This window comes from Pseudophryne corroboree, chromosome 7, assembly GCF_028390025.1.
Source record: "Pseudophryne corroboree isolate aPseCor3 chromosome 7, aPseCor3.hap2, whole genome shotgun sequence".
Lineage (NCBI taxonomy): Eukaryota > Metazoa > Chordata > Amphibia > Anura > Myobatrachidae > Pseudophryne > Pseudophryne corroboree.
This window is the reverse complement of record NC_086450.1, coordinates 517,300,418-517,315,658: the sequence shown is the minus strand read 5'-3', so window position 1 is coordinate 517,315,658 and position 15,241 is coordinate 517,300,418. Positions and strand designations below refer to the sequence as shown.

The 15,241-nt window shown below is 53.8% G+C and overlaps 1 protein-coding gene across 1 annotated transcript in view; it reads left to right on the top strand.

Annotated features, from left to right (window-relative positions):
- SLC5A2 (solute carrier family 5 member 2) overlaps positions 1–15,241 on the top strand; it is a 76,689-nt gene that overhangs the window by 54,783 nt on the left and 6,665 nt on the right. The window contains exons 10-12 of the mRNA XM_063935503.1: positions 4,103–4,253; positions 4,328–4,496; positions 11,143–11,358. Of these exons, the coding sequence (XP_063791573.1) occupies positions 4,103–4,253; positions 4,328–4,496; positions 11,143–11,358 (536 nt within the window). The remainder of the gene's footprint in view (positions 1–4,102; positions 4,254–4,327; positions 4,497–11,142; positions 11,359–15,241) is intronic.

Genomic DNA, 15,241 nt, shown 5'->3' with positions numbered 1-15,241 from the left:
GTAACCCATTCCTCCCCACACTTACAGTCAAATCAGATGTCACACTCCTCCCACACTAACTGTAACTCAGAGGTTCTCAAACTCGGTCTTCGGGGGCCCACAAAGTGCATGTTTTGCAGGTCTCCTCACAGAATCGCAAGTTAAATAATCAGCTCCACCTGTGGACCTTTTAAAATATGTCTGAGTAATTAATACACCTGTGCACCTGCTGGGTTACCTGCAAAACATGCACTGTGAGGGCTCCCGAGGACCGAGTTTGAGAACCTCTGCTGTAACTCATTCCTCCCGACATGTAGTCATGCCAGATGTCATACTCCTCCCACACTAACTGTAACCCATTCCTTCCCACACTAACACAGTCACACTCCTCCCACACTAACTGTAACCCATTCCTCCCCACACCAAAACAAGATGTCACACTCCTCCCACACTAACTGTAACCCATTCCTTCCCACACTAACACAGTCACACTCCTCCCACACTAACTGTAACCCATTCCTCCCCACACTAAAACAAGATGTCACACTCCTCCCACACTAACTGTAACCCATTCCTTCCCACACTAACACAGTCACACCAGATGTCACACTCCTCCCACACTAACTGTAACTCATTCCTCCCGACATGTAGTCATGCCAGATGTCATACTCCTCCCACACTAACTGTAACCCATTCCTCCCCACACCAAAACAAGATGTCACACTCCTCCCACACTAACTGTAACCCATTCCTTCCCACACTAACACAGTCACACCAGATGTCACACTCCTCCCACACTAACTGTAACTCATTCCTCCCGACATGTAGTCATGCCAGATGTCATACTCCTCCCACACTAACTGTAACTCATTCCTCCCCACACCAAAACAAGATGTCACACTCCTCCCACACTAACTGTAACCCATTCCTTCCCACACTAACACAGTCACACCAGATGTCACACTCCTCCCACACTAACTGTAACTCATTCCTCCCGACATGTAGTCATGCCAGATGTCATACTCCTCCCACACTAACTGTAACCCATTCCTCCCCACACTAACACAGTCACACTCCTCCCACACTAACTGTAACTTATTCCCCACACTAACACAAGATGTCACACTCCTCCCACACTAACTGTAACCCATTCCTCCCCACACTAACACAGTTACACCATATGTCACACTCCTCCCACACTAACTGTAACCCATTCACCACACTTACACAATCACACCAGATGTCACACTCCTCCCATACTAACTGTAACCCATTCCCCAAACTAACACAAGATGTCACACTCCTCCCACACTAACTGTAACCCATTCACCACACTAACACAATCACACCAGATGTCCCACTCCTCCCCACACTGTCACACCAGATGTCACACTCCTCCCACGCTAACTGTAACCCATTCCCCACACTAACACAAGATGTCACACTCCTCCCACACTAACTGTAACCCATTCCTCCCCACACTAACAGTCACACCAGATGTCACACTCCTCCCACACCAACTGTAACCCATTCCCCACACTAACACAATCACACCAGATGTCACACTCCTCCCACACTAACTGTAACCCATTCCCCACACTAACACAAGATGTCACACTCCTCCCACACTAACTGTAACCCATTCACCACACTAACACAATCACACCAGATGTCCCACTCCTCCCCACACTGTCACACCAGATGTCACACTCCTCCCACGCTAACTGTAACCCATTCCCCACACTAACACCAGATGTCACACTCCTCCCACACTAACTGTAACCCATTCCCCACACTAACACAATCACACCAGATGTCACACTCCTCCCACACTAACTGTAACCCATTCCCCACACTAACACAAGATGTCACACTCCTCCCACACTAACTGTAACCCATTCCCCACACTAACACAATCACACCAGATGTCACACTTTTCCCACACTAGCTGTAACCCATTCCTCCCCACACTAACAATCACACCATATGTCATGACGGGATGGTCACAACACCGACGCAGGGATCCTGCACACTCAATAGTCGGACAGTCGGTATGCCGACCAACAAGGACTATTCCCATTCGTGGGTGTCCACAACACCCATTGAGTGTGAATAGGACCTGTGGCAAGCCACCAAGCCCGCTGGCAAGCAAAATACTCGCCCATGCGTTGTGTTGCGTTTAGCCGTGTTATCCCATGTGAACGTGTTATTGCAGCTAGTTGCATTATCCCCCTTACTATCCTATTCCTAACCGGAAAGGTAAGCAGACTAACCCTAACCCAGTCTTTCTGGTCTTCACAGTCCTACTCAGGCTAACCCAAGTGCAAGCAAACCAATTTCAACAGTTCTTGCAGACTAACACCACCTCGTTCTTCCAGTTCTCCCAGACTAACACCGCCTAATTCTTCCCAGTTCTCCTAGACCAACATCACCTCATTCTTCAGAGTTCCCCCAGACTAACACCACCTCATTCTTCCCGGATCTCCCAGACAAACCCTAGTACAAACAAACCAGATCTCAACAGTTCTCGCAGACTAACACCGCCTTGTTCTTCCCAGTTCTCCCAGACTAACACTACCTCATTCTTCCCAGTTTTCCCAGACTAGCACACTTCATTATTCCTAGTTCTTCCAGAGAAATCATAGTGCAAATTAACCAGATAAACATTTCTCCCAGGCAAACCATAACTCATTCTTCCTAATTCTACCAGACTACCACCACCCTTATTCTTCCAAGTTCTCCCAGAGAAATTCTAGTGCAAACTAACCAGATCTCAGCAGTTCTCCTAGACTAACACAACTAATTCTTCCCCGTTCTCCCAGACTAACATCACCTCATTATTCCCAGTTCTCCCAGACTAACATCCTCATTTTTCCTAGTTCTCCCAGACTACCACCACCTCATTCTTCCTAGTTCTCCCAGACTAACATCACCTCATTATTCCCAGTTCTCCCAGACTAACATCACCTCATTTTTCCTAGTTCTCCCAGACTACCACCACCTCATTCTTCCTAGTTCTCCCAGACTAACATAACCCCATTATTCCCAGCTCTCCCAGACTAACCATCTCATTATTCCTAGTTCTCCCACACTACCACCACCTCATTATTCCCAGTTCTCACAAACTAACCATCTCATTCTTCCCATTTCTCCCAGACTACCACCACCTCATTCTTCCCATTTCTCCCAGACTAACACCACCTCATTCTTCCCAGTTCTCCCAGACTAACACTGACTCACTCTTCCCAGTTCTCCCAGACTAACACCGACTCACTCTTCCCAGTTCTCCCAGACTACCACCACCTTATTCTTCCCAGTTCTCCTAGAGAAACCCTAGTGCAAACTAACCAGATCTCAACAGCTCTCCCAAACTAACCCAAAGTCATACTTTCCAGTTTTCCCAGACTATCACTAAAGCTGACCACACATTAGCTGATTATTATTACAACCAACTACTATAGCTTGGTGGTTGGAACAATAAATCGGGTAATTTGTGGTAGCAATCAGCCATTTGCTCCAGACATGTTTGATTTAACCACCAGAATTGAATGATTATAATTTAATTGTAAGGGGATCGTTTTCAACTGTTCTGGTTAACAAATGTAGACAGTCTCCACCTACTTCTATTCCCGCTGGATCGTGCAGCAAAATACAGACTCTTGTCTGCCTTCGGATACTCAGACTGCTCCCACGCACTTGCTTGGTGCCTGTGCCAAGCTCCATTGGTATCTGAATCCTGTGCAAGGCATGGGCCTTTCACCTACTGGACAACCTCGTGAAGTCTCCTTGGTCCTCTGCCTGATAACATCTCTTCTTCCTTTCCACGGAAGACTCCTGGATCCTCCGTCTGCTCTATTCTGGACCCTATGACCTGGACCCCAGCCCACACCAGCTACTCTAGGCCACATGTGACAGGCGACGGAGGTCCACTTACTTTTGTGACATCAGCTGGAGAGAAGTTGGCTGCTGTGTGTACTGTGGGAGGTGGGCTTGGTGTCAGACATGCTGGTCAGATGGAGGAACACGTTGGATAGTGTGTGGCCAGACCTCCTAGGCTAACCCTAATGTTGCTGGCTAGCTCCGGACACACTGGGCTATAACTGCATCCTCTCTTATGTCTCAGGTCTCCGAGGGCTGATGCTGGCGGTCATGCTCGCGGCTCTCATGAGCAGTCTCGCCTCTATATTTAACAGCAGTGGCACGCTCTTCACAATGGATGTTTGGAGGAAGCTGAGACCTCTGGCCCCGGAGAGAGAGCTGCTTCTGGTGGGCAGGTAAGCGGCTGAGTGCCAGAAGCAGAGGAGTCTCCAGCGTTCAGACAATGGCGTAACCCTCTCTTCTCTTCCAGAGTGTGGACAGTATGTCTGGTGATCTTCAGCATCGCATGGATTCCAGTGGTTCAGGCTGCACAAGGGGGACAATTGTTTGATTATATTCAGTCTGTGGCCAGTTTCCTGGCTCCACCCATCGCGGCGGTGTTCTTCCTGGCGCTGTTTGTGAAGAGAGTGAATGAACCAGTAAGATCCCTTCCCTGTATTTCACCAACGTGCAAATGTATAGAGAGATCACATCTTCCTCCAAATCCAATACCCAGCCCCCAACCAACCTATCACCCAAGTATTCAGACACCCCTCTCCAAACCAGTCACCTCACAAACCGAGCACCCCTCCAATCTGTCACCCTGCAAACCGAGCACCCCAACAGCACCCCTCCAATCTGTCACCCTGCAAACCAAGCATCCCAACAGCACCCTCCCAATCTGTCACCCTGCAAACCAAGCATCCCAACAGCACCCTCCCAATCTGTCACCCTGCAAACCGAGCACCCCAACAGCACCATCCCAATCTGTCACCCTACAAACCAAGCATCCCAACAGCACCCCTCCAATCTGTCACCCTGCAAACCGAGCACCCCGGCAGCACCCCCCCAATCTGTCACCCCGCACACCGAGCAACCCAACAGCACCCTCCCAATCTGTCACCTCGCTCACCGAGCATCTCGACAGCACCCTCCTAATCTGTCACCTCGCTCACCGAGCATCCCGACAGCACCCTCCTACTCTGTCACCCCGCCCTCCGAGCATCCCAACAGCACCCTCCAATCTGTCATCCCGCACACCAAGCATCCCGACAGCACCCTCCTAATCTGTCACCCCGCACACCGAGCACCCCAACAGCACCCTCCCAATCTATCACCCCGCACACCGAGCATCCCGACAGCACCCTCCCAATCTGTCACCCCGCAAACAGAGCACCCCGACAGCACCCTCCTAATCTGTCACACCGAGCATCCCAACAGCACCCTCCAATCTGTCACCCCGCAAACCGAGCATCCAGACAGCACCCTCCCAATCTGTCACCCCGCAAACCGAGCATCCCGACAGCACCCTCCTAATCTGTCACCCCGCAAACCGAGCACCCCGACAGCACCCTCCTAATCTGTCACACCGAGCATCCCAACAGCACCCTCCAATCTGTCACCCCGCAAACCGAGCATCCAGACAGCACCCTCCTAATCTGTCACCCCGCAAACCGAGCAACCCAACAGCACCCTCCTAATCTGTCACCCCGCAAACCGAGCACCCCGACAGCACCCTCCCAATCGGTCACCCCGCAAACCGAGCAACCCAACAGCACCCTCCCAATCTGTCACCTCGCTCACCGAGCATCCCGACAGCACCCTCCTAATCTGTCACCTCGCTCACCGAGCACCCCGACAGCACCCTCCAATCTGTCACCTGCAAACCGAGCACCCCGGCAGCACCCTCCTAATCTGTCACCCCGCAAACCGAGCATCCCGACAGCACCCTCCTAATCTGTCACCCCGCAAACCGAGCAACCCAACAGCACCCTCCCAATCTGTCACCTCGCACACCGAGCATCCCGACAGCACCCTCCTAATCTGTCACCTCGCACACCGAGCATCCCGACAGCACCCTCCTAATCTGTCACCCCGCAAACCGAGCATCCCGACAGCACCCTCCTAATCTGTCACCCCGCAAACCGAGCAACCCAACAGCACCCTCCCAATCTGTCACCTCGCACACCGAGCATCCCGACAGCACCCTCCTAATCTGTCACCTCGCTCACCGAGCACCCCGACAGCACCCTCCAATCTGTCACCCGCAAACCGAGCATCCCGACAGCACCCTCCTAATCTGTCACACCGAGCATCCCAACAGCACCCTCCAATCTGTCACCCCGCAAACCGAGCATCCAGACAGCACCCTCCTAATCTGTCACCCCGCAAACCGAGCAACCCAACAGCACCCTCCCAATCTGTCACCCCGCAAACCGAGCATCCCGACAGCACCCTCCTAATCTGTCACCCCGCAAACCGAGCACCCCGACAGCACCCTCCCAATCTGTCACCCCGCAAACCGAGCAACCCAACAGCACCCTCCAATCTGTCACCTCGCACACCGAGCATCCCGACAGCACCCTCCTAATCTGTCACCTCGCACACCGAGCATCCCAACAGCACCCTCCTAATCTGTCACCCCGCAAACCGAGCATCCCGACAGCACCCTCCTAATCTGTCACCCCGCAAACCGAGCAACCCAACAGCACCCTCCCAATCTGTCACCTCGCACACCGAGCATCCCGACAGCACCCTCCTAATCTGTCACCTCGCTCACCGAGCACCCCGACAGCACCCTCCAATCTGTCACCCGCAAACCGAGCATCCCGACAGCACCCTCCTAATCTGTCACACCGAGCATCCCAACAGCACCCTCCAATCTGTCACCCCGCAAACCGAGCATCCAGACAGCACCCTCCTAATCTGTCACCCCGCAAACCGAGCAACCCAACAGCACCCTCCCAATCTGTCACCCCGCAAACCGAGCATCCCGACAGCACCCTCCTAATCTGTCATCCCGCCCACCGAGCATCCCGACAGCACCCTCCAATCTGTCACCCCGCACACCGACCGCACCCTCCTAATCTGCCACCCGACACACCGAGCACCCCGACAGCACCCTCCTAATCTGTCACCCCGCACACCGGGCACCCCGACAGCACCCTCCCAATCTGTCACCCCGCACACCGAGCACCCCGACAGCACCCTCCAATCTGTCACCCCGCACACCAAGCATCCCGACAGCACCCTCCCAATCTGTCACCCCGCACACCGAGCACCCCGACAGCACCCTCCCAATCTGTCACCCCGCACACCGAGCACCCCGAGAGCACCCTCCTAATCTGTCACCCCGCAAACCGAGCATCCCGACAGCACCCTCCTAATCTGTCACCCCGCAAACCGAGCAACCCAACAGCACCCTCCCAATCTGTCACCCCGCACACCGAGCATCCCGACAGCACCCTCCTAATCTGTCACCCCGCACACCGAGCACCCCAACAGCACCCTCCCAATCTGTCACCCCGCACACCGAGCATCCCGACAGTACCCTCCAATCTGTCACCACGTACACTGAGCATCCTGACAGCACCCTCCCAATCTGTCACCCCGCACACCGAGCATCCCGACAGCACCCTCCTAATCTGTCATCCCGCCCACCGAGCATCCCGACAGCACCCTCCAATCTGTCACCCCGCACACCGACCGCACCCTCCTAATCTGCCACCCGGCACACCGAGCACCCCGACAGCACCCTCCTAATCTGTCACCCCGACAGCACCCTCCCAATCTGTCACCCTGCACACCGAGCATCCCGACAGCACCCTCCCAATCTGTCACCCCGCACACCGAGCACCCCGACAGCACCCTCCAATCTGTCACCCCGCACACCAAGCATCCCGACAGCACCCTCCCAATCTGTCACCCCGCACACCGAGCACCCCGACAGCACCCTCCCAATCTGTCACCCCGCACACCGAGCACCCCGAGAGCACCCTCCTAATCTGTCACCCCGCAAACCGAGCATCCCGACAGCACCCTCCTAATCTGTCACCCCGCAAACCGAGCATCCCGACAGCACCCTCCTAATCTGTCACCCCGCAAACCGAGCATCCCGACAGCACCCTCCAATCTGTCACCCCGCAAACCAAGCATCCCGACAGCACCCTCCTAATCTGTCACTCCGCAAACCGAGCATCCCGACAGCACCCTCCTAATCTGTCACTCCGCAAACCGAGCATCCCGACAGCACCCTCCTAATCTGTCACTCCGCAAACCGAGCACCCCAACAGCACCCTCCAATCTGTCACCCCGCACACCGAGCATCCCGACAGTACCCTCCAATCTGTCACCCCGCACACCGAGCATCCCAACAGTACCCTCCAATCTGTCACCCCGCACACCGAGCATCCCAACAGCACCCTCCAATCTGTCACCCCGCACACCAAGCATCCCGACAGCACCCTCCTAATCTGTCACCCCGCACACCGAGCACCCCAACAGCACCCTCCCAATCTGTCACCCCGCACACCGAGCATCCCGACAGCACCCTCCTAATCTGTCATCCCGCCCACCGAGCATCCCGACAGCACCCTCCTAATCTGTCACCCCGTACACCGAGCACCCCAACAGCACCCTCCCAATCTGTCACCCCGCACACCGAGCATCCCGACAGTACCCTCCAATCTGTCACCACGTACACTGAGCATCCTGACAGCACCCTCCCAATCTGTCACCCCGCACACCGAGCATCCCGACAGCACCCTCCTAATCTGTCATCCCGCCCACCGAGCATCCCGACAGCACCCTCCAATCTGTCACCCCGCACACCGACCGCACCCTCCTAATCTGCCACCCGGCACACCGAGCACCCCGACAGCACCCTCCTAATCTGTCACCCCGCACACCGGGCACCCCGACAGCACCCTCCCAATCTGTCACCCCGCACACCAAGCATCCCGACAGCACCCTCCTAATCTGTCACCCCGCACACCGAGCATCCCGACAGCACCCTCCAATCTGTCACCCCGCACACCAAGCATCCCGACAGCACCCTCCTAATCTGTCACCCCGCACACCGAGCACCCCAACAGCACCCTCCAATCTGTCACCCCGCACACCGAGCATCCCGACAGCACCCTCCTAATCTGTCACCCCGCACACCGAGCACCCCAACAGCACCCTCCCAATCTGTCACCCCGCAAACCGAGCATCCCGACAGCACCCTCCCAATCTGTCACCCCGCACACCGAGCATCCCGACAGTACCCTCCAATCTGTCACCACGTACACTGAGCATCCTGACAGCACCCTCCCAATCTGTCACCCCGCACACCGAGCATCCCGACAGCACCCTTCTAATCTGTCATCCCGCCCACCGAGCATCCCGACAGCACCCTCCAATCTGTCACCCCGCACACCGACCGCACCCTCCTAATCTGCCACCCGGCACACCGAGCACCCCGACAGCACCCTCCTAATCTGTCACCCCTCAAACAGAGCACCCCGGCAGCACCCTCCCAATCTGTCACCCCGCCCACCGAGCATCCCGACAGCACCCTCCTAATCTGTCACCTCGCCCACCGAGCACCCCAACAGCACCCCTCCAATCTGTCACCCTGCAAACCGAGCACCCCAACAGCACCCCCCAATCTGTCACACCGCAAACAGAGCACCCCAGCAGCACCCCCCCAATCTGTCACCCTGCAAACCGAGCATCCCAACAGCACCCTCCCAATCTGTCACCCCGCAAACAGAGCACCCCGACAGCAGCCCCCCAATCTGTCACCCCGCAAACAGAGCACCCCAGCAGCACCCCCCCAATCTGTCACCCCGCAAACAGAGCACCCCGACAGCACCCCCCCAATCTGTCACCCTGCAAACCGAGCATCCCAACAGCACCCTCCCAATCTGTCACCCCGCAAACAGAGCACCCCGACAGCAGCCCCCCAATCTGTCATCCCACAAACAGAGCACCCCGACAGCACCCCCCCAATTTGTCATCCGCAAACCGAGCACCCTCCCAATCTGTCACCCGCAAACCGAGCATCCCGACAGCACTCTCCAAATCTGTCACCCCGCACCCCAAACCCCCCGACAGTACCCTCCCAATCTGTCACCCCGCACACCGACTGCAACCTCACAATCTGTCACCACGCACACCCCGACAGCACCCTCCTAATCGGTCACCTCGCATACCGACAGCACCCTCCCAATCTGTCACCCGGCACACTGAGCACCCCGACAGCACCCTCCCAATCTGTCACCCCGCACACCGAGCACCCCGACAGCACCCTCCAATCTGTCATCCCGCACACCGACCGCACCCTCCTAATCTGCCACCCGGCACACCGAGCACCCCGACAGCACCCTCCCAATCTGTCACCCCTCAAACAGAGCACCCCCCGACAGCACCCTCCCAATCTGTCACCTCGCACACTGAGCATCCCACCATCTTGTTCCCCCAGAAGCAGAGCATCATGTCACACCGAGTTCTTCCAGTAACAATACCCGGAGGATGGCTACATGTGATTGGTCACCATCTGTCTTACTCTGGTCACATAAATCCTGATTACACGTCCTGACAAATCTCTGCCTCATACACACTGCTCCATCTACCATGATGCACCCACCATCCCTCACACGTGTGATACGCGTCATAACAGTCTCTCTCTCCACAGGGCACATTCTGGGGACTGATTGGGGGGTCTGTGTCACATGGTGCCTGATACCAGCTATGACAGTCTCTCTCTCCACAGGACACATTCTGGGGTCTGATTGGGGGGTCTGTGTCACATGGTGCCTGATACCAGCTATGACAGTCTCTCTCCCCACAGGGCACATTCTGGGGTCTGATTGGGGAGTCTGTGTCACATGGTGCCTGATACCAGCTATGACAGTCTCTCTCTCCACAGGACACATTCTGGGGTCTGATTGGGGGGTCTGTGTCACATGGTGCCTGATACCAGCCATAATGTTCTCTCTCTCCACAGGGCACATTCTGGGGTCTGATTGGGGGGTCTGTGTCACATGGTGCCTGATACCAGCCATAATGTTCTCTCTCTCCACAGGGCACATTCTGGGGTCTGATTGGGGGGTCTGTGTCACATGGTGCCTGATACCAGCTATAACGGTCTCTCTCTCCACAGGGCACATTCTGGGGTCTGATTGGGGGGTCTGTGTCACATGGTGCCTGATACCAGCCATAATGTTCTCTCTCTCCACAGGATGCATTCTGGGGTCTGATTGGGGGGTCTGTGTCACATGGTGCCTAATACCAGCTATAACGGTCTCTCTCTCTCCACAGGGCGCATTCTGGGGTCTGATTGGAGGGCTGTTCCTGGGTCTGTGCCGCATGGTGCCTGAATTTGCCTTTGGAACAGGAAGCTGTGCTGTGCCCAGTGCCTGCCCTGTGCTGATCTGTGGCGTGCATTACCTCTACTTCGCAATTATCCTCTTCTTATGTTCTACACTCATCATTCTGGCTGTGTCCTACTTAACCCCTCCAATCCCAGATTCACAGGTGAGGCTCCCGTCCATCACACATGGAAACTGCAGCAAGCACTCAGCTTTTACCTGCCCCTATGATGACTGGTACCACGGAGTCCCCCGACCACACATCCCTCCGCACCGGCAAGCAACGAGGAGTCTGCGCTGAGTAATGTGATATGACGGGTGTATACTGTGTGTGACGGAGTCTGTATCCGGAGCAGTACAGAACTTGTATTGAAAAACACTGTGGCTGTTACATTGTAGCACATCGTATACAGGCCCTCATTCCGAGTTGTTCGCTCGGTATTTTTCATCGCATCGCAGTGAAAATCCGCTTAGTACGCATGCGCAAAGTTCGCACTGCGACTGCGCCAAGTAACTTTACTATGAAGAAAGTATTTTTACTCACGGCTTTTTCTTCGCTCCGGCGATCGTAATGTGATTGACAGGAAATGGGTGTTACTGGGCGGAAACACGGCGTTTCAGGGGCGTGTGGCTGAAAACGCTACCGTTTCCGGAAAAAACGCAGGAGTGGCCGGAGAAACGGTGGGAGTGCCTGGGCGAACGCTGGGTGTGTTTGTGACGTCAACCAGGAACGACAAGCACTGAACTGATCGCAGATGCCGAGTAAGTCTGAAGCTACTCTGAAACTGCTAAGTAGTTAGTAATCGCAATATTGCGAATACATCGGTCGCAATTTTAAGAAGCTAAGATTCACTCCCAGTAGGCGGCGGCTTAGCGTGTGTAACTCTGCTAAATTCGCCTTGCGACCGATCAACTCGGAATGAGGGCCACAGATTCTCAGGGGGTTATTCAGAATTCTTAGCAAACCAGACCACAAAAGTTTGCAATTGGGCAAAATCATGGGCCTGATTAAGACCATATCGCTAGCAGGCGATTTTTGCGCTGCTGCGGTCAGATAGTCGCCGCTATAGGGGGAGTGTATTTTAGCTTTGCAAGTGTGTGATCGCATGTGTAGCAGAGCTGTACAAACAGATCTTGTGCAGTCTCTGCGCAGCCCAGAACGTACTCAGCCGCTGCGATCACTTCAGCCTGTCTGGGGCCGGAATTGACGTCAGACACCCGCCCTGCAAACGCTTGGACACGCCTGTGTTTTCTCCGGCAAGAGTCCACAGGTTATCCACAGGATAACAATGGGATATGATGGAGCGTCAGCGGATTGGCACCAATCGATAATAGCTTTCTGACCTCGCACGATGCAACAGGCCCGTCCATATAATCCCGCCCACTGGCTCAGGCAAATCAGTTTTTGTTTGGTGCGGCAGGAGCCGGACCGTGGTCAGAGGGCTGCAGTTATTTAGCAGCCCTAAGCTTTCTTATTTTATTTTTATAGTCTATTTTCCTGGAATGATCTTTCTACACCGCATCTTATATGTACCTTAAAAAGAGTCGCTCCAGCAACTCTTTACCGGGTCGCAACAACGCTTACCCACGAGTGCAGTGCTGTTTCGGCAGGCGTCTGTGTCGGATATACTAGCAGGTCCATCAGACGTTACCACGCTGTGGCCGTAGCACGGGGAGAAGGTAAGGCATCGGTTCCACGTAGTCGGGGAATACGGACACAGCCGCACTGTATTGGGTGGAGACTACTAAACAGTCACTGACGCGGTGGCTACCCCAGGTGCACCAGGGCTAGGCCTTAGGGATCAGAGGCTCCAGGAATAGTATGAGGCCGCGATCCCTAGGGTTGATGTCAGCAGGGGGAGTCAGATGCTCTCCTGGTCGTCCCTCCCCCCGGTTCATGACCAATTTCTGCTGAGTCTCCTGCCGTGAACTGTTTCTTCGTTTCCGTCCCAGACGCTACGAGGGGACCCGGTCGCAGCATAGGCGGCTGTGTGACCGGTGCGTCTGTGTTCACTATAGGTTCATGGAGCGGCAGTGTACACTAGTAGTGTCTGGATCCACTCAGCGTTCGCTAACGTATTGATCGATCCTGGAAGTGAGCTGAGTCTCCCTGTATCCCACTCTCCTGAGTACGGGTTATACAGCACTAAGTCTCTATCTACCTTTTCAGTATGAATAGTTAGATAAGTGCCTACTGCATAGGAGTCTGTATACATTTACCGTTGTTTCTCTCGCATTGCGTCTGAATACGTTAGATCAGTTTAAACATGACAGTAATTTGTTCTCCTACATACTTAAAATATATGTTTGTAGTTGATCATCTGCTCATATTGCTGATTATACTAATGTATAACATGTGACTGACTGCTAGTGTGATTGCTGACTTTAATATGTCTGTAATTGTCCTTTCTGATCCTCAAAGCTGGTGCATGGGTAGGGTCAGATTGTAGGTCACTTAAGATACTTTAAAGTGATTACAGTCACAAATTGTGTAGTACACTGTGAAAGTGCTGATTATTTATCAACAAAGGTAAGGAAGGTACACTCACAGCAACACCAACACTCATTTCACATTTGTCTTGCCCTGCTTAGCATCAAAAGACATGCGCACAGCGTCTATTCAGTGCAGACAGAGGGAGAGGGGGGCATGCCAGCGGCTCACAGAGCGCTGGGCATGCCCCCTCCGTGACGAAAACAGGGCGTGGCTCGCGATAGCGGGTCCTCCAGCGAAGCCACGCCCCCTATCCCATAGACCACGCACCTTTTCGGCAGGACAAAGTTGGGAGGTATGCATGAGGCAGAGGAGGATTCATCGGAAGAGGAAAGCTCAGATAATGCTACTTTGGCATACGAAGAAAAGGAGGAAGATCTCAGCTCAGTGGATAGAGCCGAGTTAATTAGAGCTATGAAAGCCATCCTTTCCTTAGAGCAGGCATGTCCAAACTGCGGCCCTCCAGCTGTTGAGAAACTACACATCCCAGCATGCCCTGACACAGCCTTAGCATTCTCTGACAGCAAAACTGTGTCAGGGCATGCTGGGATATGTAGTTTCACAACAGCTGGAGGGCCGCAGTTTAGACATGCCTGCCTTAGAGGATTTAGCAGAGCCTGTGTTAAAAACCAAGGCACCTGTGTTTAAATGTCCTAAAACAGTTAAGACTGAGTTTCCAGAGTCAGAGCAACTGACGGAAATCATGGAAGAGGCTTGGGCTACGCCCAATAAGAGGTTTAGAATTCCAAAGACATGGGATTCCACTTATCCTCTTCCACCTGGTGAATGTTAAAAAGGGAGGTGGCTCCTAAAGTAGATACACATGTGATTCGATTAGTGCGGAAATCTATTTTACCTTTGCTTTCAACATCATTAAATGATGTCACGGATAGGAGAGTGGATGGGTTTCTAAAAACCATTTTTTCCCTGTCTGGGGCAGTCATAAGGCCAGCCATGGCTTCAGCTTGGATGGCAAAGGCAGTGGCCGCCTGAGCCGACACATTGGAGGGGATTTTCCAGTATCCTTTAGAGCGCAAAAATCCCATATAGCTCATATAAAACAGGCTGCAATGTTCTTGGAAGAAGCAGCATTGGATATGGGTACTATTGCCTCCAGGGCATCAGCTTCATAAATAGCTGCTCGCAGAACAGTTTGGCTACGTACGTGGAAAGCTGATTCAGAGTCCAAGAGGGTTTTGGAATCTGTCTTTTTCTGGAAATATTCTTTTTGGTAAAGAATTGACAGATATTCTGGAGGCAGAAGCAGACTCCAAAAAGGTCAAGTTTCCTTCCGCATACAACTACAAACCTAAAGTTTTGGCTTTTTAGGCCCTTTCAGTCTCAAAGAAAAGGTAAGGGAAAAAAAGTGATCGAAAGCCCCAAAACAAGAAGTCTGGTAAGACTAAAAAACATTGGGCTACCAGAGGCCCGGCTTCCAAATCAGAGGATAAGCCATTAGGCTGATGGTGCGAGCCTCCACCTGGGGGACCCCAGGATAGGGGGCCCGACTTCAGTTTGTATAGATCTGGCAGCAGTCTACAACAGATGCCTGGGTGCA